Source organism: Pempheris klunzingeri, chromosome 4, assembly GCF_042242105.1.
Source record: "Pempheris klunzingeri isolate RE-2024b chromosome 4, fPemKlu1.hap1, whole genome shotgun sequence".
NCBI lineage: Eukaryota > Metazoa > Chordata > Actinopteri > Acropomatiformes > Pempheridae > Pempheris > Pempheris klunzingeri.
In genome coordinates this window covers 20,422,946-20,450,793 of record NC_092015.1, presented here as the reverse complement: position 1 = coordinate 20,450,793, position 27,848 = coordinate 20,422,946, and the positions used below count along the sequence as shown (strand labels likewise).

The 27,848-nt window shown below is 42.1% G+C and overlaps 2 protein-coding genes across 2 annotated transcripts in view; one reads left to right on the top strand and one right to left on the bottom strand.

Annotated features, from left to right (window-relative positions):
- Positions 1–27,848, top strand: part of ilvbl (ilvB (bacterial acetolactate synthase)-like) — a 123,528-nt gene that overhangs the window by 83,137 nt on the left and 12,543 nt on the right. The gene's annotated exons all lie outside the window — the stretch shown is intronic.
- kcnj5 (potassium inwardly rectifying channel subfamily J member 5) lies at positions 4,013–14,392 on the bottom strand. Its single transcript, XM_070828800.1, has 3 exons — positions 14,330–14,392; positions 11,263–12,136; positions 4,013–4,398 (listed from the first exon to the last, which is right to left on the bottom strand). Exons 1-3 carry the CDS (start codon positions 14,390–14,392, stop codon positions 4,013–4,015), a joined length of 1,323 nt encoding a protein of 440 aa, XP_070684901.1.

Here is a 27,848-nt window from a genome sequence, read left to right as displayed (position 1 = left end):
TCTGTCTGAGGCTGGATTACATAAGGTTTTGTAACATATTCACCGCTGGTTTCTGGGGGCTTACAGCTTTTGTTCAGAGTGCAGGGGAAGATTCACAGGAAACCCACCAAGTCTTTTGGGGGGTGGGCTGCAGAGTGAGCTGCACATGAAGACACATGTGCAAAAGGGGCTTCGACCTGTGTATCAGTAGCTTACAAGTGCACGAGAACAGCCCTATTACAAGCTTCAAAAAGAGGCGAATGACACAAAGCTTTGTTTTACGAGTGGGAACTGTAAGCGAGCGGAGACAGGGGAACCATTACTGTGCCATCTAAGAGCATATTTGAATGCTTAATAAGATAAAATTGCAGGGAGTCACAGTTGCTAAAGAGAGGACAATGTGGTTCCAGAGCGTTGCCTGTTTTCTGTCTTTGGATGTTTCTCTGCATAGTGGAAAAGATGCATCACCAGGCGAATACATGGAGAAATGTGAAAAGTACTGTAAAGCTGCTTGATGTGTCTCTGTGTGGGAGTTTGTTTGACAGGGTCAGCTGGTTTGTAAGAGAAAAATAAGGGGAGTCCAAAGATGGAGCAAGAATGTGAAAAGAGCCTACACTAGTGTTGTACCACCACTTTTTTTTTTTTTCTGTGACTGTAATTCTCTTTTTTATGCAGGATGTTTTATTCTGACTACACAGCTGTTAATGGCCGATGTGCTTCCTTCTTTGTCACAAGCATGCATTATTTAAAGGAGGAAGGAAGAGTATTAGCTAGCCATGGAAAAAAAAAGAAAGAACAATAGCTAGTTACTCTGTTGGTGTCGTGCCATTCATCAGCTTTAGCAATTATATCTTTCTTTGTTCTTTTCCTTTCATCAATTCCTCGTTGGAAAAGGGGTACATCTAACGTGGCAAAAGCTTAAACGGGTAATTTTGTGTTTTGTTGTGTGTTTGTGGGTGTTATTGTATGTTCATGTGCACCGTTGGCTTGAGGTTGTGATGACTGATTGTGTCTCTCTTCTCTCTCACACAAGCCCGTTCTCACCCACATGCACCTGCCTTGGGTACCTATTTCAATGCACCATTCAATGGATGCATTATATTCATCATCGTACATTATTCAGTTTTGAATCAGGGACTGTCAGCTTGCTGACGATCCAGCTTCCAAATTTAATAGCTTGGACAAGAATAGCCTTGACAGCACATTGCTGTGATTCAGTGAATTTATATGACACACTGGCCACCAAATGTAACATCATGTTTCATTTTGTGACTGCCCGTACTGTGTAGAAGCTGGGTGTGTGCCATTACTCCTGTGACTTTTGGAGTGTTTTTCTATGTAGCTAGTTAATAGCTGTGGTGGCCTTAATCAGTCTGCCAGTTGTTTTTCTGTGACACTGTCTTCCTGTGTGCATGCGTCTGTGTAATTGCAGCCTCCGTAACACACAAAGCTGACTCAGGGATGTTTAGTTCCTGAGGACTCCACCAGCCAAATGAATCAGAAACCACTGCTTTAGCTGCCTTTATAGGCTTGGACAGCTATTCCAGATTGCAGGGTTTAGCACAGGTAGGGTTTGAGTTTTATGTTTCTGTACATTTCTAATTAATTAATTCAAATTTAGACATGGAAAGGGGGCGACAAAGTTATTGATGTTATCCTTAATATTTTTTCCCTATCGTGCATTAAGCGCTTTAAGTTTTTGCCTTGGGCTTCAGCGCAAGACAAGATTGTTCTGCGCTGATAGTTAAGGGTTGCGTAAGTCTCCTTTTCATGATTAGATACACAACTAATCCAGTTTTCAGGTAGCTTGCCTGTAAGTCAGTTGTTTTACCGAGAGCCATAAACGAAATCTCCCATTTTGTCACACTACAGCTGATAGAGTGCAGTGTCGCACAAGCAAAATTGAGGCACTTTCCAATCCTCTTTTGCAAAGTTATGTGCAAAATAACTGCACCCTCTAACACTCTCATACACTCGTTCATGCATGCACACATTATCTAACAGGAACATGTCGTTCTTTCGGCCATATTATGTTTATTCCCATGAGAACACACAGAAAACAGATGACATTCCAGCCATGAAAGATGATATCTCTCTAATGACAAACGTATCATTTAGTAAATGGGATACACAGTAAGATGCTAAAATGTCACAGTGGAAATAAATACATTGATTGGACAAGCATCTGTAAAAAAAAAACAAAAACCCAAAACAAAACAATTTAACATTAAATTTAGGAGTGGGAGACTTTAAAGTATCAGGAATCTCATTTTTCTTTCAACAAATGATTATTATTAATACATTATCTGATACTATATTGTAAAAATCTCATAATTTGCATGCCTAGAAAATACCCTGTATTTCTTACTGTATTAAACTTACTCAGCAATGGGACGCATAGGGGTTGATTCATGCATGCAGGCTCAGACATGTGTCCTTTCAAAGGCAGGTAAAACAAAACAAAAAAAAAATACCGTTGGCTACTGTCCTCACAGGGCAAGTTTCGGCGACCAAAACAGTAGTCACAAGGGCCGTAAAAACCATATCGAGCTAAAGACCCAGGGGCGGTTTGTGGAACAGGGCCAAAGTGCAGAGTGAGCCAAATGTGTGCGGACAAAGAAGACTTCAAATCATAAGGTGAAAGCTAAAGGTGGAGTTCAGAGGAAATAATTACAGAGAAGGCAAATATTGCAGGAGGATGAGCTGAGTACGAAACTCATGAGATTAGACAGAAAACCTGCTAGACTCAGCTTTTATGTTGCTGAAAAATATCAAGGTTGAATATCTTGAATATTTAAAACAAAAACAAAACAAACATAAAATGGATACATGGAGCATTTAATTTTGCTTGTGGAGCGATTGAAATATTCATGTGTGTGGTGTATAAAAAAAAAAAAAAATCAAGAACATTTCAAATAGCAGTTAAGCATAAATATTTCATGTAAATATTTGAATCTACATTTCAATGTCACTTGTAACTAGGGCTGACATGCATCAGCCCGTGATGGTTGCTAGGTGGGTGGTTAGGTCAGTGTGGAATCGCCTCATGGGAAATTGTGCTTTACGTACCAAGAAAAGGGTTTGGAATTAATGTTTTAGTTGTTGCAGTACGAAGGGGATTTGAATCCTTTTCACAATAGTCAGTCGGTAGAGTAGTAGTAGAGCAGTAGTAGTCAGTACAGCTTTTATCAGCATTTTCCTTGTTCTTATTGTAAATTTCAAACCCTGAAAATGAGTATAAAATGAGGTACTAGCTGGTTTCATTTGGGTCAAGGCTCCCAGTATGTTGGGGAGACAACCAAACACACACAATGAGAGTATTTACGAAGAAGGTGTGAACGAAGAAAACAAAATTGGATAGTGGATGCCAGTACACATTGCCCTTCAAAGAACAACTTTCTACATCTTCTCTTGCCTATGCTAGAAGAACTAGAAGCCTTATTCAGTTCCTCCTGGGTGAATTGGGTTTCTGGCACAGAATAATAACAACACCGACAGAGAAAGTAAATAATAAGCCCCCACATTTTTTAAAAAAAATAATCAATACCCATTACCACGCAGAAGCTGCTGTCAGACATATTAGCTGAGATATGAGACATACTCTGATCAAATGAAGCTGAATCAACACACTCTAAAATGAGAATATTGGAGTATCCATAATAAGCCCATGGTACTCTGTCATGGCTACCAGGTTCAGCTCAAGTTTACATTATATAACTTGAGCTGTTATAGCAGTAAGTGGTCATTAAGATTATAAAAAGACAATCTGAACCACCAACCTTTAAGTGTAGATATAGATACTGTACGTGTGTGTCCGTGTATGTGTACTTACGTGTCTACAAAACCAATCTACAGTATAGATTGACACTCTAGTAGAGGAGTATTGCATGAGTCGGGGGGCTGGAGATGGATGTCTTGTATCTCCGAGCATTGCAATGGAACAAGCTGGCCATTGACTAAATGAAGCATTATATTGTCCTGTCCTCTTGTCCAGTCTCTTCTGGGCTTTTAGCTGATGTGGCTGTCTGTCACATCAGTCAGGCAGTCCATCAGCAAGGGGTGGCTCCTCCAAAGCAGCGGCTGAGCCATTGGTCTCTCCTCTGTCACCCCCTGAATCTCTCTCCTCCCTGTCCTCATCCCGGCTGAGTGGGTCCGGATTGGACACGCGGTCAAGGGGGTCAAAAGTATGCGTTTTGGGCTCAGGGCTGAGGAGCGAAAGCTGAGGCAATAGTGGCCCCTCCCGAAGCTTCGCAGCTAGCTCCTTGGCGCTGCAGGTGGGGGTGTTGGTCTCGTAGACATCGTGGAAGTTGTTGTAGTCTACCTCGTAGAAGCCCTTCTCCAGGGAGAGAACCGGAGTGAAGCGGTGGCCCCAAAGCACCTCAGTGTCCAGGTAGGAGCTCCGCGCCTGACACGTCATCCCTGTCACAGGTACGGAAGGGCAGGTGTGTCCACACGCACACATACACACACACACATGCACACAACATCAATATGTAGCACACATACCCAAGTAATGAAAAGAGGGTAGGCACAGACAAAATGAGATTGGACAGGTAAACAAACACACACAGAGATGGAAGGGGGTGTGAGGAGAAAGTGACAAAGCATCAGTTAATTATTCACGGTTGCACAGGAACACACAGAAAGAGCCAAGACCTGCACAGTGTGTTCGCTAAACCTACATCACAATTGTCAAAGATTATAAGGTTGAGAATGCCACTGATCTAAATAGAAAAAAACAGCTTTTTACCACATGTATGAACTGTTTTACACACAACTGACAGAAAAGTGTCAAAATGTATTTTCGGAGGTGCTTTTTGATAATAAGCAGTCAGAAAAAAATGTGCGTTTGGCACCGTGTTGTTAGTATCAGACATTTCACAGGTTTATTTCTGGAAAACTGTTGGTATGTTTGTCTCACAGTGATGCGTCTGTTCCATTAAGTGTCCCAGTGAACCTGGATGCAGCATGCATAATATGTGGCCTTGAAATGGATTCATCATAACAGAACACAGCCATTACTGGTAATTACATCTGTGTTTTATCTGCAGTGAAAAAGCGTGTTGCTGAAAGAATGGGAGCTCGCCACTATCTTCTTACTTGTGGATGCAAACATTAGCATTAGCTAATTACAATGCTTGCATGCTGCCCTTTAACACCTGCTTGAATTGTAAAGAAAGGAGAAGATCGTTGGTGGAAAGTTTGAGACAAACACTTGCATCTAGCTAGTCCTGGTGCATTTTTGCACACTTTTGCACACTTTTGCACCTGGGCCCCAGACTAAAGTTTGCAGCTATTCAGTCCAATAAGAACTGCTTGCCTGGCGCATGCATACATGCTACAAGTACAGCGGAACCACTGCATATGCGTAGTAGTGCAAATCCCATCATGCCTGTGGTCCAGCTATGCTGTTGGTAAGTGGTACTTTCTGGAATTTAGGAATGTCTTTGATAGATTAAACCTAATCAAAACGTGATAATTTACAGGTAGAGGTGTCAACAGTTTTACAGGTCTATGGAGAAAATGCTTTTTGGGCCTTAGAGGAATTTCAATTGCAATACTGTAAGTTGCCACAGGGAAAAATTGGAAGCAAGGCTGTGTGGTGACGCATCATCCAGCTCTTATAATACATCCATTCCTGCATTGAACTAATGCTAAAGCTAGCCACAGTCTTTTATAGCCACCCTTCAAACCTATGGTGGGCGAGCGTTCACTCCAAAGACAGTTTTTGGGTGGAGTATCACTTTAAACGGAAAACATCTGACTCACCATAGATCACCCAGCTGTTGAGTTACATAATGGTCTGTCTCTAGATGCACAACCTCACCAATGACATCAAGCATGTGCTCTAAAATAGATGTAGATGCCAAATTGATATGGTGTCTAAAGTCACTGTGGGAGGAGGAGCTTTTGCACCTTTTCTTCAGCTTTCCCTTTGGATATGAGTGGCCTAGTTTCCACATTTAACTTGTGAAATGTTTGTTATTTCTGTGACTGGATCATCAAAGATAATATAACGTCCTTCAGTCCCTATGAGATGGATTTTCTATAGTGTCTATTAAGGTTGTTGGCATATTGTTTGATGTGTTGGTTTTAAATTCTTAGGTCGGCTAATGCTTTGCTGTCCAAGTACATTAAGTTGTGTTGAGAAGATCTATTTGTGTCTTGTCCTATTAGTATCTTTAAGATGCTACACTCAGTTTTTTTTTTTTTTAATCTTTATTAAGAATCACAATTCAAGAGCACAATTGCCTTTGACTTGATGACATCTAGATGCCGTACGAGCAGGTTGACTGAGACTCCACACAGCCACTGCTACAGTATGGTGATGATCATTTGTATGGTGTTGATTGTTGTGACTATAAAAATACATTTTGATAGCAGTTATTTCCTGGGGGACTAGAACAAAATGAACTGCATGTTCAAGTGACTGAATCAGTTCACAAAACGCAGACATGCAGTTTCAGGACACAATTATTGTGGATAGTTTGAAGACACACTTTACATTTGTTATTGTTAATATTAGCAAATATTGTATGGTAATGCGTCCCTCCTGTGCTGCTCAGCTCTTGGCTGAATTCGGCATTTTCCTCTCGTATCTACTGTGAAAACACCTGTGTTTTAATGTTATGTACATTTGGTTGAAAAGGTCTGCTCCAGGGTGCGGCGTGCGTCGGAGACACTTTGTGCTGTGATGTGTTCATGTGCTTCGAGACATGACAGTTGGCAGAGGAGCAGCAGCCATCGTGATAAAAGACATTAACGGAATCAAATTATTCTTTTTGCGACAACTATTTAAAAACATAGCTCAGGAATGCGCTGATGTTTGGCTCAGGTTTTGAATATACACGTCTTCACTCACAGAACATGAACACACCACGTTGCTTCAAACACAGCTGCTACATTTTTGTCCTGCATTTCCTTTAGTTTTCATCATTTCAACTTTGGAAATACAAGTACAATGTAATATCGTCATTGTTCAGCTGCAGTTCTCAACTAGATCAACATTGACAAAGCAACATACGAGGGTGTCTTAAAAGGGATAATGTGAATGTGAATTTTGGTGGCTTCTTGCATTACAAAAGCTGCAGCTGGGGGATTTCCACTGCATGTAAACGCACAAATGTAGTAAACAGGATAAAGCGAACTCATCATCGAAAATAAGCAAAGCAGCCAGAACACTTTCAAACTCAACTGTAGTAAGCAGGATAATGCACACAAACACAGCGACTTTGGATCTCGTTCTTTGGATATAAATGATGCACGAGTGAACAAGAGGAAACAACGAAGTAAGTCACCACTCATGTTGACTTGTCAAACACAAGTGTATTTAGTAACTTCAGGCTGCTTTCCACATAGGCATCGTGTGCACTGGCTTACTGGCACACCAAAATGATGAAGGGCCATCAGTAATGTTATGATTTGCAACTTTAAGTTATAGCTATGTTGACACGTCATTGCAAGTCTAACTGCTGCAATCGCATGCAGCAGCTGCTTCCCCTCATGCAGGCTTATGACCTCAATGACTACCATCCACCGGCAAACTCTGACTCTTAACTTCTCCTGGGGGAAAGTTTTTGTCATCATTCCCTAATCTCTGCTATGCTAAGCTTGATATAACCTTGCAGGTTGTGACAAGGTCAGAGTGTATGTGCCAAATATTGTTATGATAATTTTTGATAATTTTGTATCAGAATGCACTTAACCTGTAACGTATTACTATTCACCTGTTGTAGATTAGAGATGGTGTTTATGGCAAAAGAAAAATGATTTATAAGAATGTATGAATGTTTTGTAATTTGTATATATATATATATATAATGCTTTATTTATATTTATTTATCTTAATTTAACTAGTTGTAGTTTTATATATATATATATATATATATACACATACACACACACACACACACACACACACACACACATATATATATATATATATATATATATATATATATATATATATATTGTATGTATTTTATTTATTTATTTATTTTTCTTTAACTAGATGTAGTTTGCCTTTGCCTTTGTGTTTTATCAGTTTGCCCCTCTTGGCTCTCTGCTGACTAAGTGAAGAACTGGAAGGTCAGCTGTGCAGTGGAAACTCAGGCTTGACTCATTCAGGTAACTGAAACCAAAAGGCTGAGGGCTTGTCTCATAACCAGTTATTTTTTTCTTTCTGTGGAAAAATACATACAACTACAAGGACACTCTGGGAGGATGAACTTCTTCTCAGTATTCAGCTGTAAATACACTAATATGAACCAAATCTGTGCCCTTATTTGAAAAGACTGTAGATGCGTACTGTCAACTACCTTCCATTTGAAACAGAAACAATGATACCTACTTTTCTCTTAACACAAACTCCTCAGTAACCGTCTCTAAAACTTACTTTTGGGCACTGCTACATGGTGCCTGTCTTTTCCTGGAAAGTATAAAACAAAAAACACAACTACAGACACTCTCTCAGACACGATGCTTTCTGGATTCTGACAAATAAAGCATAAAGGAAGCCTTCTCTAAATACTTAAATGGAAAGAAAACAAAGCCACTTTAAACATGCTGTCTTCAGTGAGACTTTCAAAATGAAAACAAGGTTTGTTGTTGGCAACACCGGCGCACATGACTAGGCTTTTGGTGCAGCAGAGAAAGTACCAGAAAGATTGCAATAAACTGCAGAATAATCACTTATTGTTCTGAGAAACTCTCATCCACCGTGCGGATATAAATGAGCGTATTGTGTGTTGTTACTATTTTATGAATTTTTATTAGTGTAGCCAAGCTGTGTCTTTAAGTTGGAACGGCAGAATGTTCTTTAGTAATCCATCATCTTGTTTTATCCTAAATGCTGTGGGGGGTGCCTGAGAAACAAATGCTGTTGGTGATTTCTTGAGCCTGACTCACAGTCATGTTCAAAACCACAGGCTTAGATGTCAACGGGGAAAAACAAGTGATGACCGGCCATTAAGGAGAAAATGAAGCCATTTTCCATCACCACCCACTTATCTGTCACTTCCAAACTCTGTGGCAGCATCCAATTTGTGAAGGAGCACATTTTGTTTAACAGTGAGTTTTTACTTCATAGCCTGTGCGATCCACGGACATCATCAGATGCTGATTTTAATCTTTCTCAATTTGATTGAGTTTATGAGGTCATTTCTTGCTTGATATGAAATGTTTCTTCTTCAACTGAAATAGAAAGAAAAATAGTAAATGGCGGTTGTTCTGCATCTCTCCCTCGGCATTACTCCTGAAATGTATAGAATATTAATATGCTTTACTGTCTGATCAGATGAAAATAATGTCTTTCTGCACACCACAGCATTGGCCGTCCATTCAGTGACACGTAACTACACTGACAGCAGATTCATCACTCTCAAAATAGCAAGTGAAGGCGCTTATTCAGCCATACATTTGAATGTTGGTGACCTGAAGACCTTACATCTCAATAAAGCAGACATGATTATCATCAATCAAAAGCACTTTTAATAGGGGTTAATTAAACAGCTTGGGACCTGTCTTTTTTTGTTAGTACTGTCCTGACTTCAGTGTGTCTTATGTCAAGTGCAAGACTAAATTATATAAGTAATTAAAGCTAGCACAATCCTAGCACAATTGTTAGGATGGCAAAAACTATGGAAGGAGGTTAAAAATATTTATAGTACTTCGGCTACCCTTAAATTCCCCAGCTCACACTCTATGGTCTGTTTAACAAGTCTAATTAAAGTTAACAAGGAAGGATGTCGGAAGAGCTACTGGATGCTCAGATCGATCGGTTGCCTAGTGGTCGACGGTGGTGACGACATAACCGCATGATGCCATGGTCTGTGCCGGTGAAGCGAAAGGTGATTTAATGCCTGAGTCAAGTATCCAGCAGCGTGAGCAGGAAGCATGATGACTACTGGTGCTTTAGAGAGGGGAAAAATTAAATAAATAAAAAATCAAAAATGAAATAGAGCAGAAATGTTCAGATGCATGCAAAGCCATGCCTGATCGCATCAGGGAGCTCGGTGATTTGTGCGGGTTTTTAAAAAGACAATTGTGTGCATGGGACTAAGCGCTTCTAATCAACCACTGTGTCTCATTTACTGAGGCAAAGTACGATGATATCCAATAAAGTAAATTAGGAACATGTATAATGCATTGTATTTAAAATGAGTGGATTATAATTAGTCTTTGAACAAAGGCCAATAAACAATGCAGCTTAGGCATATAAACAATGAATGATTTAGCCAATACCCCTCAGAAAACATGTTAGAACAGCAAAATAACAGCTAGCTGAGGGCCATCATGTTGTAAAGGTTTCTGTATTCATCACATTATAATCATGAATGGCAGGATGGCTTTAATGTTCTATGCAAGGTTTTTTTTGGTTTTTAAAAAAATGACAAAACAGTATCTTTAAAAATCCTACGACTGAGTGACAGTCCCTAGGATCATTTCGATTGCTGACCGCTAAAGAGGCAACATTGTCCTCTGGCAGTCTTGAACGCAGTCTCAAGTTGGGAAATGGGAGCTTTATGGAACTTCACAGAAACACCTGGTCGTGTCTGCCTCATGAATGTAACCAGCCTGGAGCGCTTTTCAGGACTGCGTGGCCTTTACTCAAAACACAGACCAGCAGTGTGGGTAGCTACACTTCACTCATTTTGAAATAAACAATATCAACGACATAACCTTGAAGTAGCAAGAGTGGAAATGCTGGCTACAGTGAGAACAGAGAAAATCTGCAAGGCAGTTGCGGCTTTCAATCGTCTGCTTCAGCCAAAGTAACAAATACTGGGAAATGTGCAGAAGTGCTTCGTTGACGAGGACAGGGCTGCGGTTGTAGGATTAATAAAAGACACAGTTGCCACTTTCAAACATTTGTCAGCTGCTATGAGATCATTGAAATAATAACATCCTCATTAAAATCTGCACTACCTTTGAAGTAAAATACATTATTATCATTTATGTCTCACTTAGAGAGTCGATTACTGTTAACGTTAGTCTCTCAGTCTTTCCACCCATTACAATTTTATCTTTTGCCGTATGCAGCACTTACAGTTACCCACTCCTGCCCCTCCTCTCTTTTTTTAGCAATGTATCTCTCCATGTGAGCCTGTCCTGTCTTTTCTTTTCCATTTATCCATCTTCCCATCCCTCCTACTCAGCTCTCAACGTCCTGTATCCAACATTTAATTAATCTCTGTCTCTCTTTAGCCATCCACCCATCATCCATGTGTCCTCCCATTCCACCTTTTCTCCCTTTCTTTATCCATTCTGCTCCACCCTTCGTACCTGTGGCCTCCACCATGCCCTCAAGGATAACCACGATCTCGAACTCCTCCTTCTCCATTTGTGCCAGTGTCATCTCCCAGAAGGGGCTCTTCTCATTGATCTCGTGAGAGATGATAAGTGGCGACACAAGGAACAGCCTGTCGTCTCCTGTGTCAAAGCCGATGTTGATGTCAGTCTGGTTGAGTGGGATGAACTCTCCCTCCTTGGTCTGCTGTGAGCGGATCAGCTTTGCTCTGATCGATGCCTCCACGATGTGAGAGTTCCTTAGATCCCCCACCCGAAACATCAGGCACAGCTTGTTGTCTCGCACCGATATAACAGCATTGTGTGAGAACATGAGGGTCTCGGCGCGGTTCTTTGGCTGTGAGATCTTGACAAACATGCAGCCCACCATCATGGCGTTAACAATGGAACCCAAGATGGCCTGCACCAAAAGCAGTATGATACCTTCAGGACATTTTTCTGTGATTACACGATAACCGTACCCAATGGTGGTCTCTGTTTCGATAGAGAAGAGGAAGGCTGAGACAAAACTGTTGAGGTTCTCCACACAGGGGGTCCAGCCCTCCTCATCAGCATGCACCAGATCCCCACGGATGAGCGCTATCAGCCACCACAGAAAGCCAAAGAAAAGCCAGTTGACTACATAGACCAAAGTGAAAATGAAGAGACTAAGACGCCAGCGTAGGTCCACCAGCGTAGTGAACAGGTCACTGAGGTAACGGTAGGTCTCTTGCACGTTTCCGTGATGAACGTTGCACTTGCCGTCCTTCTGCACGTATCGCTGACGTGGTTTCTTCACCGGGTCAGAAATCAAGTGGGTTCGCTCTGTTGAGATCTGAGCCTCCCGCAAGTGTTTAGGAAGCTTCTTCACCTATGGGGAAGGTGGAGAGAGAGGCAAAGTCAGGTGAGAGGGAAAGAAAGCAAGTAAAGACAGAATGACAGGGAGAGAGAGAACAGCAGCAATTTAAGTTTTTCTCCACATGGGTGTACTTTCTAGTAGCCACGCTGATTTATTTATAATTTCTCTAAAGCTATATTGAGTTTGTGCTGGAGGATGGAGGTGTTAACCTCTTAAATGAGATTTTCTTTCAGCCTTTGCAAAACCACGCTGCACTGTACTGCTGGCGGGGAGGCAAATAAAATTAAGAGCCGTTATAAAGTCACTGCACTGTGCTACTCCACAATGACATTGAACGTGTCAGTGTGTGCACGTATATACAGAGAGAGAGCGGAAAGGGGAGTAAGGACACGACGAGAACACAAGGACGCCCAGGTCTTTGTCTATGTTGGCCCAGCTCCAGCGAGGCGATCTGGCCCTACAGCTGTGCCCTGCCTCCCTCCCTGTCCCCTGTGTTCCCTCCCCTTACACCCTCTGGAACATTGGCAGGCTTGGATAGTAACAGATCCTCCGTCCTTCCCCTATAAGCCCTTATGGCATCCTAAAAGAGTGGCATATGTCTGGGCACACACGTTGCACTTATGTAAAGCCTGGCTTTCATGCACATAAAGTACATGCAGGAATCAAATATTTTATGTCTTTGAACATTTAGGGTTATGTCAAAGTGCCATACAGCCTGGCAATGCATCCCTGCAGGGGCCGCATAGGATTTATCCACTTGCTTCACCCTCGTTTTGGACAGACACATGCATACATACAGACAGAAAGGCACACATAGAGGAAGACAGAGATGCAGGGCAACCTTTCAAACAGACCAATGACACATTGGCAGCACACTGACACTTTCCAGTCAGTGTTGATAATTGAAACACATAGTGTAGAGGCAGGAAAACAGCTCCTGTGCCCTCTGAATCTCTCACTGTCATCCGGACACCTGTGATCCATCTCTCTCTAGAGTCACACTCACATCACCAGGAAAGTTACGACCTATTGTGGCAACACTGACTGCTCTTCTGCTCCGTCACAAACACGATCGTTCTCACGGTTCAGCCGGGGAAGGACACAGTCTAAGGCACTAACACTATATTTGCACTGCTTCAGACTGTGGAGCCTGAGTGATAAAATGTATCAGACAGATTTATTCAGCATAGTTTCATTTCACTGCTGTCCTGTGTACATGCCTATTCAGTCACGCCTACATGTCTAGTATTGAGTTTTCAGATATTGATTTGAACTGATCCCTGTTTAAGGAACGTTTTGACAAAGAAGAATTGAAAGACAATGCTTATTGACTGGCATTGCAATTAGTGGCTTGATGACAATGCATTCACAAAATGTCAATGAGCTCCCAATTGTGGTCAGGGAACACAGCCAGTCCACCATTTCTTTAAGTGAAACTTTCCTCTGACAACATCAGTTAATGTACATGAGTTGTTTTTGAATTGCTGTTAATCACTACTACAACACTTTTAAATGAAATACAGCCAAAATAGGCTCCTTTATTTCCACGCTTTGGGCTGGGGCTAATTGAGTGATAGATGAAGCTGTCAACGCAGTGCAGCCCAATCTCTGGCCTTCATAGTCAATACAGTCTGTGGGGGTGATGGTCGATAAACAAATTCATTAGATCTCTTGTGTGGCAGTAGTAAGCGGTGGGTGTGGGTGTTTTCTCTCATTGAACCTTTCTGGATGCGCTTGAGTAGACAGTGTAAGTTCCAATCAGCTGGAGAATCAGGACAGATAACCAGTGTAGCTCCAGTGTGAGATGTCTTATCCTTCTTTCTCCATCTCCACTGTCAAATACACAGGACTATATACAGTATTTATCTGATCTAGAGAAACAGGTATGGTTGTTCTTTGTGAGTCTTGACCTGTAATCTTTAAGTGTGTATACAGCATATCTGCTGTAGGTTTAACAGCCTTTTTATCCTCCTCCCACCATTATTGAGACCCATTTGTCTGTTGTTTCCTCACACACGAAGCTGTCTGCCTTGTAATCATTCCCATCTCTCTATATCTTCTTTTTCATCCTCTTCTCTCGCAATGAGCCTCCATCACCATTCTCTCACATCCACTCTCTTGTGCCGCATACTTTCTCATACAGTTATGTCTCATACAGCTGTGGAAAGACAGCCGTGGGAGACCAGTAGTGGCAGTGCAGTTTACCTGTGCAGGTGTGACTCCTATCTCCATGTTGTGGTCCATGAGGACTCGAGAATCTCCTGCCATCCTCAGCTGAAGTTCAACACCTATAAGACATAAGGGGGTATGAAAGTCCATTAAATTGTATATGTGCAAGACACATATTCTTTAGAATATTTAGGCATTTTGGCAGCATTTGAGCACAATGAACCAACACTAAAATGAATACAAGAGAATAAAGGTCAAAGCTACAGTACCCTCAGAGGACGTGAACAGCGTTTGTCCATTAAGCCTTTCAACCTCTCAACTCTCAGCAATCTAAATTACATGTCCTCTTTGAAAAGTGCACACATCACGTCGACACTAACAATGTTGTGCTGATGTATAGTGCAACACCCCAAGCACATTATTTTTTTACACGTCATTTAAATTACTTCACTTTGTCAATATATCAATATTTGCCAGTTGCTGTAATTAGAACCCGCAGAACCTGCATGAGGGCAACTATCTGTTTCAAAAGGTCAAATGTTCAACACAGTAAGATGTTTGCATTTGTATTGGATGTAATAGTTTGTCTACATAGTCAATGTGAAGGTTTTTGTCATACTTGCTTGATGTATTGTACCTAATAGTGGGTGGAAGGTGGGTTATGGCATCTCACTTTGTAAACTCAAGGAACGTTGTTGTGTATGTAAAAAATGTTGTTTTTTAACCAGAAGCAAGTAGAGAATGTGCTGCTCTGAATATTGCTGTTCCTACAATAGAGGCAAAGTTTAACATTGGAAAATAAAAGATTTTTGGAAACTTTTCTTTCATTTTTAACTTCTGCTCAGTGAAATCCAATTTACAGATATGAATCTGTTTTCCAGTAAATTATAAAGTCACCACAACGCAAAAAGGCCCAAGCTTATGTAGTTCATCATATGTAAGACAATTAAACCTGAGTATGACTAGTAGCCTGGGCTACAACACAGCTCTCTCCCATCCATAATGTAGGGCTAGTCCAAAGGGACCAATGCCAAATGTCATCAATCCAACTTTTACGCTTTTACTATCAGTGTAACTGTTAAGTTCAACTCTCCCACCACAGTAAGGTGGTGTCACCAGAGAATGTGTCACATAAATCAGCCTGCTGGAATCAAGTTTTTTATCAACATAATCGGAAAACACTTATAGCAACAACAGCAGCATAGCTGGCGGGGTGACAATATCAGCCAGTCGATGGTTCTGTCCAACACTTTGGTCCGGACTGGAGTATCTCAACAACTATTGTGCAAACTGTTATGAAATGTTAGTTTCTTATTGGAATATCTTAACAACTATTGTATGCATTGCCATGGAATTGGTGCAGACATCCATGTTCCCCATATAATTATGTGTAAAACTTTGATCCTGTGACCTTTCATCTAGTGCCATCATTAGGTCAAAATTTACTCACAGCACCAGTAACAGTTAGGGGACAGTTGTTGTCTTGCCTAAACCTAACCACACGTGGGAGTGGGAGTATTTGGCAACTTGCATATGATTCAACATAAGTAGCACCACCAGAAATTATGTTTCCCTTAAACTGCAAAATAAATCAGCTTTACATTGTTTTTTGGGGGGGAAATGGGCCGGTGTGTTTATGAATGTAGCACCTGAACAACCTATAACAACGTTTCCATCTTATCCTGTAAAAATAAACCCGCTTTGAAATAACATTAACACATATAACTCATGTTTGAAATTTAAGTTAACCGCAGTATCACAACTCACAGCATTCTGTATATATGGGGAAAATACATAAATTGCCTAGTTCCATCTGACAGTCCTTTCTGCACAGTACAACTATAATTAACCACAAGAGACAAAGAAGTACAATTGCTGTGTCCCAGCCTCTGCAGCTATCATAAAATAGGATGAGAGAGGTGCAGCATTTTCACTTCTGGAACCCCTAAGTAAAGGATTAGCTGTTAACATCACATGGGAGATGACCCAGTGTCCACTGTTGGCTAATTTGCCTGTACAATGAAGCAGGCTCAGCTGCAGTGTTTTTAGCACTGTCATTTTCCAAAAGAGCAGGCTCCTCATTGCCAGCATTGCCAGTTTCATCAACTACATGTGCCCACATGCACACACACACACACATGCAAACACACTGCTCTCACATGGCTTCACCTCACATGGCTTCACCACACCATCCTTCAGGTTGGAGGCAGTGACTGCTGTCTTAATCAGCTGGAGACAGAAAGATAATTACTTACTGTCATAGAGAATCCAGTTGCCTCTTTTACTTTACATTTAATCCAACAGAAAACAAGTGCACATATAATCTATGCGGTTGTTTTTAGCTCTGCTAGAGCGATGAGGTGATGCGCTGACAGGCGTCACAATGTGTGATGTGACTTTTGTATTTCTATATTGAGTATTTCTCTGCTCTGCTCTCTGAGTTGTGGGCCGAAACAGGTATTTTTAAACATCTGTTGTTTGAGATACAGAGTGGCATCAGAAGTAGAAAAAGGGACACTTTCACTGTCTCCTGAATGATGTGGGATTTAACAACAGCCACTGCCATAGTTGTAGAGTGGGGGTGTGAGTGTGTGTTGGGGGGATAAGATAAAGCCCTAATTTTAGCAGCAATCTTACAACACCTTTGGAGCTCCACAAGAGGCAATTAACTTATAGAGACCCTGGTCGTTGTTTGAAAATCAACAGCTTTTAATTTAGTAAAAGAACAAGGCTTTGTAATAAAACAAGCAAAAGAACATGGGTCAATTACTGCTGGTTCCTGACCTTAACAAAATCTGACATTTCTTTGTCACCTGTCTTTGATGTTACTCTATTTGATCGCTGACAAGCGAGGAGAGGGAATGCAAAGGCAACCGTGGAGATGTGAGAGGACAACGTCACAGATCAGATCCACACAGGAATGTAGTGTTGACATTGATGGTCCAAAGCAAAGGGCAGAGTGACGTGACAGGCATCTGAGCAGGGTAAAGACAGACAGATGGACAGCAGAGGCGCGGGACACACACAAAGCTACCGAAAAACCTCGCTGAATACATTAAGGGGGTTGCAAGGTCTCGCTTTCTGACTCATTTTAGGTTCTCTCATGAATTATACATGGGTCCCTGGAGATTTGTGAACTCCAGACCTGTATGTATTTTCAGCGGGGCTGTGATTGCGGTGTCTGTTCGCAGCAGCAGCCTCAAGAAGCCCAAATGAGAGGTGTTCTAACATGGATACCAGCTGGGGTGTTTTATCTTGGAGTTTTAAGAGGGTAACAAGCATTTATCTTGTTACTGGGAGAGTGACAGGATGCTTTGGCTGAATTGTGTTTGTGTCCTGATAACAAGAGCACTCATCTGTTGTGCTTAAAGCCAAGGGGTACTAGTAAACCAGACAACTTGCTTCCTAAGGGATATCTACAGGACATATATTTTCCTTACTTGCTGACGCTGCATGCTGTAAACAATAATCTACACAGAGCACAGCAAAATGTGGCTTTTTTCCTCTCTAACCTGTGGCAAGCACTATAATTTTCCCCGAGGGCCTGTGTTGTACCGAATAGCACCTGCCTCGTGATTTAATTTTCTACATTTTAAGAACTACAGAAACTTGTGCTGTCAGCTCTGTGCGCAGTTGTGAAGGTAAGATCTGACTTGAAACTGAGTCAAAGGAGGTTTTTATCAATACTAATCACTCCTCTAATAAAGCTCCTGCAACAGATAAATTAGGTGCATTATAATTTTCACTTGGTCAACATAATTGTAAACTGTTTTATTCTGTGGATTAGTTCTTTATTTTCCATTATAAGGAGGTAATCAATTTAGTTTTTATAGTCTGTGGAGAAATGCTGTTTCCTCCTTGAAATGTGCACAGACGTGCTTGTTTTGCAAATGCTGAGAATGCTGCTTATTGGGTGCAAGCTTTGTGTCTCCAAACTGCTAACTTTTCAGTGATAAAAAAAAAAAATTGCAGTATTTCTTTTATCTATACGTATATGCATCTAACATACATGCACTTAAGTAACCCTTCTATAAACCGGGCTCGATCCTGACAGTAGCGCGCATGCCGCTGAGCATGACAGGGCTACAAATGGCAGCAAGATGTTGCAAACTCAGCAGTATCCCCCAGTTTACAATACAAATTTGACTACAAGTGGGCACTCATCCATAAATTTTGAGGTCATAGCTTGCAGTTTTCAGTCGCTTCATCAAATACAGTGCTGACACGGGAGGGACTGAGAAAAATAAGCAAAAAAAAAATAAAGAAAGTGGGAGAGGAAAAAGAGAGAGAGAGAGAAGGAGAAACAGAAAGACATAGGTTGCAGCAGAGCTGAGCTTGTGAAGTATCGAAACAAGCAACTCTATTTATCGAATCATTGCATCAGATAGATATCTACACTGGTGCAGTCATTCCAGCTTATCTGCTGTCTCTGTTCCTTGACCACGGAAGCACTAGAACTTTCTATTTCCTTGATTCACCCTCCGTCACTTTTACCCTTGAGTGAAAGCAAAGAGTAATGGTTACCAGGCCTGTCATGATTATGTCCCAGGCTAAGATTGGCTCATAAAATAACATGGCTTCATCTCTATCTCTGCTCACTTATGACACTTTTAGGTCGGGCGGGTCAAATGACTAAAAACGTCCCCAGCTAGTTTGGCTCCAGGCCCAGCAAACAAACACACACACACACACACACACACACACACACACAAACTTTATACCGTCCCTCCCATTTACCCATTATGCCCGATAGAGAGCTGAGTGTATCCAGTTGTGTCCTTCTCATGGATGACCTTCTCTGGAGTGACACTGCTGTGCCGAGACGTTTGACTCACACTGGAGAAACAATTTCCCTAATGACTTGTCCAACTCTCTTTCTTATGCACACACACACACGCACACACACACACGCACGCACGCACGCACGCACGCACGCACGCACACACACACACACACACACACACACACACACACACACACACACACACACACACACACACACACACACACACACACACACACACACACACATCTCTCTCCCTCGCTGTCCCTCATTCAATCTTCTTCTCACAGTACATTTTACACACACCCTTAGAAAAAAAAAATACAGTTGCTCAAGCCAAGAATTTCCATCTTAGCTATTATATTATAGCTGCTGCACGTTTCAGATCTGCCTCGCTCCTCCACAAAGATGAGTATTTTTTTTTTTTTTTTTAGGTGATATCCAAGATTTCATATGGCTGCTGAATGGAGCTTGGATGGGATTAAAACCCAACACTTACTGGAGCCAAATAACACCCTCTTCAACCACGCTGGCCTAGAGCGTGACAGACGTGATGGGAAGAGACCGAGAGAGGAGATGTGAGGTGTGTGAGGTTTGGTGGCTGGGCATGCTCCCCAACACCCTGTTTCTTTTTCTTATCAGACGTTTCTGTCAGGCTTTTACAATGATTTACGGCTTCAGATTCCCCGTGCTGCTGCCCTGTCTTAGAGGGCAGGGATGGCTAAGCAATAGAACAAATTGGAATGAAATGGAAGGATATGAATGTAATAATCAGCATTAAATACAATATGATATTTCAACATATTATAACAAATCAATCTGTCAATTGTTTATAAATTATACAAATCCTCTGCATCAAACTTGATCCTGCTAAGCTGCGTGTGGTTGATTAATCTTGTGTTTCACCTCACTGTAGAGGACAGGAGAGGAGTAGGGGAGGATGGAGCGACAGGGGATGGGAGCCCATGAGCAGGTTGGGGCGGGGCGGCAGAGCGGGCAGCGCATGGCGAATGCCGGAGGAGCCAAAGGTCAAACGGTCGTGATTGGAATTCCTGACATGCTTCACTGTGTCCCCGTGCTTGTCCCTTTGAGGAGCCTCCTTCTCTATAGTCATCACATGCCAAGTCAGAATAATTACGACCCTATGGATGCATGTTAAAAATCCTCATACCAGCTTGTTTGGCAAAGCAGCTGAGTAACGCACCCTCAGTACATTTCCTGTCAGGGTGTCCTTTGGTGATGAGCTTAAACCTCTGTTGCTGACAGTAGATGACATGGTGTGAATGAGTCTTAGCTGTAAATGTGAAGCAAGATGGTGTTGAAAAAAGTGCTTGTCAGTCACTTCATGTTCACTTCAAAAACAATGTTTAAAAGAAGCATGTCAAGTGAAAAACTCCATGCTGTCACTCAACCTGCCTTATTAGCCATACAATATTTCTCTTTTTCATCCATGTTAATGAGCTGCAAATTCACAGGGATGTGCTTTCCCCCGGGTGATTGATGCTCACACTTCATAGATGCTCATGTAAAATCTGTAAAAGAAAAAAAATCCAGATCCATGCAATGTGAAGACCTGCATGTGTTCGCTACCTACATCCTAACGATACTGCAATGATAGGCAACATCACTTTTTTTTTTTTCCCCAGATGCTCGAGATGAAGTGTGGGCACGTATTGAATGTTCTCTATTTGCATTGCATGTGAAGCAAAATTGTCCGTGCACCATATGAATCAGTGTGAGCTGGGAATTTAGAAGCTGCTGGAGTTGCCTGTGCATCGGTGCAAGCTGATCATATTCATGGTCGTTTGTTATACTGGCTAATTAAAGTGACTGGTTGTAGCGAATTTGTTTTTAAATCATATAAGAAACTAACTAACATCCAAAGCAAACATGGCACCATACGAATGTAGGGGGATCCTGTCACACAATAAACATAAACCTTTATGTGATTTAGTGAAACTTGTCTGACCTGAATGCTTATCAGCTGGACACAAGACATCAGTTCACCTCTACCCTGCTTAACAAAGGGATCCTCATGAATATAATGAGGGATCCTCCTTTATTAAAATAACTCCAGATAAAGGCTGGCTTAACCCCGCTGGCTAAGCCTGGAGCAGGAGACACTTAAAACTTCTTTTTCATTCCATATAACCTGCTGCTGACAGATAAGAACACCAGCTATTGTGAAGAGAACCAGATAACTTGGACATGGTATGTATACTGGAATGCTTTTTCAAAGTTCACTTGAAAGAGTACACTGAATAGTCTTTCTGTTAAAACCAGAGAGTTGTGCTACCTTAATGATATTCCTGCCAAATCACCTAGGCAATCATGCAGAGGAGCACATTGACAGATGCTAAGAGCAAGGTGACCTGAGACAAGCAGCCATTTTTACATATTTGCTGCTAATTTTACAGATACGGAAGACAGCTGCACGAAACTCCAAAGAGCCAGGAATCTGTATTCGCTGCCCTTATCCATGACAGGACACTCTCAATGTGTGTGATGTGTGTACACACTTTGATGTCCATTTGTGTGATTATAGGTGTGCTGGACAAACAGACGAACGGGGCACAAAGAGGTGATCTCTGAATCAGTCATCTCTTTGCCAAACAGGAGGAGAACGTTTGTTTGTACTGTAGGCTGGATAAGCAGCTTCATGCACTGAATCTACTTTATGTGTGACAGGACTGTAGGAGAAATATGTGCATCATGAAATCGCTGTTGAATCAGTGAGTGGGTCGCACCATAAAATCTGGTACCCAACATTGTAGGTGATACTTTCAAACACAGCAAAGACAGGGGCTTGAATTTGCATTGGTTACAGATTTATGAGGGCATAAACAGAGATTTTCCTTGGGGGATGACAAGATTGTGTTAGAAATGTTATGCTGCTTATCTGTTTCATACAAATACCAAGAGATTGGATTGCATTCACGTACAGCCAACAAAGTTCAGGACTGTGCCTTTTAAATTATACACAAAGTTATTTTTCAAAGAGGGAAGAATGCAAACTAGAACCGAAGAAGAATACATACATGACAACTCATTCAATAGTGTTGCATAAATAAGGCATCTTTGTGTAGCTTTATCAACAGCCCTACAAAAAATATTGTGTTTTTATGCAGTACTCTGACATGCACACTCATTTTCCAGGGCACTAAATACAAAAAAAATCTTCACGCCTGGCTAAGCTCTTGACACAAATGCGCCGCTGTGGTATTAGAGACTGTGGATCTGCTTGAAGAGCAGAGCTTTCCCTACATCCCCTAGAGACACACAGTCTTGACTAAATAAACAGATCCAATTAATTATTCACAGTGTCTTCTCTTTTGAGACTCTCCTAGGATCCTGCTGAGCATTACATCTGCCCTTTGCCCTCTTTTGTCCATTTGTTTGGGAGATCAGGACATGGATAATAAGCAGGCGGGAGGGGAGCGAGGTACACAGCGCTGAGTCGCAGCTACATTGATGACACTGCTAATAAGGTCAAAAGGCCATCCATCAAAAACCTTTACATCCACAGTTCTCACTTCCTCCTTCACACCTTAAATAACCAACCATTGTTCAGCTTATTCTGTCAGACTGGGTTTTGCATTTCCTGTCAAGGGTTTGAGCTAACAATGTGCCATACGTAACAATGTGGTTAAAGGATGGGAGCAGAGATATCTAGCGCGTATTAATCCTCCAGTATGCCAGAGAGCACATGTTAAAAAATGATGATTGAGACCACTCACTGCCTTGACATGTCTCGTGATAAGACAATACCGGAAAGGACAGGAGCTTTGTGGAAGCGCGCTCAATTAATGTGGCCGCAAAGCCCTCTGCATTGTCATCAAAGTTTTACAGCAACAACTCTTGAGATGTGCGTCCTGCGGAGTGCACCGAACTGGAGCTACAGTAGAGGAAGAAATAGTGGTGTACATCGCACATTAAAGCCAGCAGCCCTAATCCTCAGCCCAGAGAGAGTGTTTCAAGGGAATCAATATAAATGATTTTCTCTCAATGCTTTTGGTGTAGTCTACAATATTCATAAAAACACTGCCAACAGCCATCACCGCACCGCGTCCGCTGCTTTATCTCCTGCTTTTATTGAATGTAAAAAAAAAAAAATCGTGTAAGAGCTGAAACATGCTGAGCTGCGTGTTGGTGGTACAAGACCCCTCCTCCACACACACACACACACGCACTTACAGTAACACACAGATAGATTCACATTGATTCCAGGTTTTCTCCTGCTCCTGCTGCGCTTGTAAAACTCCTGCATTGCACTGAGAGAAGAACTACAGCACGGCACACGAGTGTGCACAAGCAGCATGAGTGTTGACTGGCTTTTCTCTGCTTGCGTCAGAGAAATCCATTGCTTTTTTGATTACCCAGCCCCCGCCATGAGGGCAAGGAGATGCATGGTGATGATCTATCTATCTCTGCAGTGACATGAGATGAAGGCGGCAAGATGTGATGATAAAGGTTGTAACTGATGGAGGAGGGAAATCCGGCCACTTTTCCCATCATCACTTTCCTTTTCCTGCTCTCTTGCTGTTGAAGAGTCTTGCATTTCCTTACATCTTCTCTTGCTATCTGTCCTCGTCCCTGTGTCTTGTTTTTTTTTTTATCTTCCTTCAAGTAATTCACACTTTTTATTTGGCAAGCCACTCCAGATGGGATTTGTGGCTGTGCAATGAAACACATAATGCAATCACAGCATGCGATGCCATCCACAGACAAATTGAGAGGAGGCAGCTTGTCCGTGAAGCAGCAGTCATACCATGCATCGGCGGCTTTAAAACCTCCTCCTCTTTTGCCTTCCTCTCCCTGTCTCTTCCTCTGTATTTTCTCCATCAGCGGTGCGTGAGGCTTACCTTCAGGTCTCTGCAGGAGTAGCTGGCAGGCTCCCTTCGAGGCATTTCACAGCTGCTCTTCTCCCCAGGACTGCGCACTCCTTCCCTGGCTTTGTTCAATCAACAACAGCCCTCCTGCCTCTCTCCTGCCACCCAGCTCCTTGTGCTCTTCACCGCTCTCTATCTACTCCTGTGTGAGAGGGGGGTCTGTCCATGCGTGCGTGTGTGTACGTGCGTGTGTGTGTCTGAGGGAAAGAGGGAGAGGAAGAGGAGGAGAGAGAGAAAAAGAGAGAGAGAGAAAGAGAGAGAGAGAGAAAGGAGAGAGGCAGAGTGGGTGAGAGAAGAGATGGAAAGGATGTAAATATGTGTGTGCTCTCTCTTGAATGCTCCTCTCCTCTCACTTTCACACAAAGATTGGACCTCTTGTCTCTCAGGATTTGTCTTTTATAAGAGTGTGTGTTCATGCTTATTTGCACAGAGCTTCAGCATCAGTGAGTGTGTGTGTGTGTGTGTGTGTGTGTATATACATCCACCACATGGCTCCCCTCTCTCTGCTGCAAAGGCAAAGAGATGTATGTGCAAAAAAAAAAAAAAAAAGTCCAGTTCAGTGGTACAGTGAGACGTAGGAAAAAGCGATGAGTGTGTGTCCGTGTTGGGTGCAGACAAGAAAAGACCGATGAGGAGGAGTGTGTAATAATCAATTGCTATAAAACTGCAGTTGAACAAAATCTCAAAGCCCAAAGGGGGTTTGAAAGAAACATAAAGTGGAAACAGAGAAAAGAATCTTTCCAAAAAAAAACACACGGAGCAAGACAAAGAAGGGGTACAGGAGGAAGAATGTAACAAAGGCGTATGAAAGAAGAGTATAAAAGGATGAGGTAAAAGGGAACAAGCACAAAGGAGAAGCAGTTAGGCAGAGACAACAGGGGAAATGGGACATTTTCATCCAGAATTTCTGTTCTGTTAGTGTCACTTTCACTAAAGTCCCCACATGAATTGCAACTGCGGTTCCTAACAGACAGTAAATGATGCCTTTAGCGTCACATCAGCCATGATGACGGCCAGCGTGCTCATAAGGCATGGTTCGCATGTAAAATAAATTCATACGGCTTAGCAGCAGAATGGAGTGTGAGAGCTCATTTATTCCTCATATTTTAGATTCTGCGCAGTAACTGCCACAGGGAAGTGTGTTTTCCATGACTGGAAAGTGTGTGCACGTGAGAGGACATACAGTACAGACAGAGACAGATGGGTAGATACTTGACATTGAGATACTATAGGCACAGAGAAAATTGAATGTAGAGTTGACATAACTGAGGAGGAGTAATGAGAGCGAGAGCTAAGAGAGGGAAAGATAGGGAGATGATGATAAGTGGGGGAGGAGCAACAGAAGCTATCAACAGAAAGCGTCTTTATGTACTTCCTGCATTGAGTTTGGGAGGAGATTTATGACTCTGCAGCCCCCTTTGTTCCTGCAATGTGCCCCCCCCCCCCACCCCACCCCTGTCTCCATGCTGAGTCGCAGGGGCCCGGAGAGATGGCTGGGAGATACTTCCTCTTTTCCCAGCCTCAACCAGCCAGGGAGCCAATGACAGCGGATTATGGAACATCAAGGAGTGAAGCTGCAGTAATGAGGAGCTTGGGAGTTGGCTGAGGGATACGAGTTCTAGGCCATGCTCACGCTTGTTCCTGGGGTAGTGGTGCTAATCTCAGCAGTGATCAAGTGTTGGTGTTCTTAATTGTAAAAATTCAGGGCCTTCGGCGGGAGCACCACATAGATCGTGCGTGTGGATCAGCCCCTGGTGGCTCGCGGTTGTTCAGATCCAGGGCATGTGTGATTATTTCCCCTCCTGAGGTTACACCATTATTGATCAAAGCTGAGCCCCTTCCACCTTATTGCCTCCCCTGTTCATCCTGTGGAGAAATCCATTCGGCTAACTGTACCACCTCACATTTATCACACATCACACATTAATGAAGCTTCATGGCAGATTCATTATTACAAGTGCTCACTGGGAACTTGTGTATAGTGCAGCTCAATTTGCATAACGCTAAGGGGCGTGTGTAACACGATGTAATAGGTCGTCATTGGTCCTTTAATAGACAACGCATTATATTCATCAAACTGTGCACTATCCAGCTGAGGTGAGCTGCATGATGAAGATGTCTGATACAAAAAGGCGAAGTGTTGTGTATGCTCTGAGTCTGATTTCATTTTCACCAGCGCAGAGCTTTCCACATGAAATAAACTGAGCTTCCTATGTTCACTATGGCTACGTGCTACTACCCTGCAGCCAAAAGTGAATGTGCACGTAAACCGTGGCTTTAATTCATGCAAATTGACTTCCGCCGTTGTAAAATGGAATCATTAAAATAATCCCATTCTGCTGAAACAGTTCAGCAGAATTGTTATGGGATTGCTGCAGGATAGCAGTACCAGGGGTCAGGGTAGACCCTCATTGTGTGTGTTAGGCCATCAGGTGAAGAAATGAGCATTTCAAAGGTCATAACTGAGGAAAGACAAATTAGCTCTTCCTCGCATGGAATGAGCAGGTGAAGAGGAAGTGTCATTTTTCTTAATCCTCTCTCTGCTCCCTTGGCTCTAGTATTCTTTTTCCTCCAGCATCCCCTACCTCATCACCCCCCCTGCCCGCCAATCCTTGCACTCCTATTCACTCCCCCTTTGGCTCCATCCCTCTTCGCTTTCTCTCACCTCCTCCTAGGCTTCATTAGCTCTGATTGATCCTCTTGTCAGAGCTTATGGCACCTCGATGAACTGCATTGTTACTAGCAGCCCAGGACAAGAAGGAGCGGGAATGGAAATCAGAGGACAACCACAGTAAACAAATCACTACAAGGGCATAATGAAGAAAGTTAGGTATCTGAGCATGTGTGTGAGTGTGTGCGTTGAGTTATTCTTTTAAAAAACAGCCACACTGTTGTCCTCAGCACTGAATAGTAGCAGAAATACTTATGTTGCACCGCTGTATGGTAATATCTAAAATATTTAACTCTTCAACCAATTGCCTGCTTTGAATTTGTGTTGTACAAAGAGCAGAGCCGGTGAATGCATGAGGAGGCAAGGTATGTTTGCAATGGAAAATGTGTGAATTATTAAACAACCTATCTAAGAAAGCTGGTGCAGCTTTATCTTAAACAAATTCATCAGTGTCAACATATTGGTTCAACACATTATAAAGAAATGAGGATTTAGGAGCACAGCAACAACTATTATGATCTCCTTATTTTTTTTATATTCATGCGGCATCATTTTCCTATTAACTTTAGGGAATGAGCACATCTATTAGTGTTTAAATTATGAATTATGTGAGTGTGAAGATCTACAGGGCAGCACTGTGCTTGTTATATGTGAATGCATAATTTAGAAATAGTGTAGCATGTTTTTATCTTGTGCACAGAATGTTTTAAGTACCACAGTGGAAGCCCTAAAATGAAGCAGGCATCTATGCAGGCATTGTATAGGATCACATTCAGTGATAAACAACATTTAAATTGTAATACGTAGCTTTAAAGTGGGCATAATTATGCGTGGCAGTCTATCTAGAAAGCTCCTACAAAGCCTTGCACTATTTCTCGTTGACTTTAATTTAAAGCTTAGTAGTCAAGGGTGACTCATTTTTAATTATTTCTCAATAGAGGATGAGCTTCTCTGCAGATACAAACATCTTCTTATCTTTATGTGAGAGGAGTGTATTGCATCAGCATCTTTTCATGAAGTAAATTTTCTTCCAAATGATTGTAAAATGAACATTTTTCCCTGTAGGTACCAATTGTGTATATTTTAATGCGAAAAGAATCAACCATAAGTGCTCTGTTATTGCTTCATATTTTTAATTGGGTGAACAGAAAGTGACTGATCCTGACCTGGATACCACTGCAGCCAGACACAGTGACACTATGTGGAGGAAAG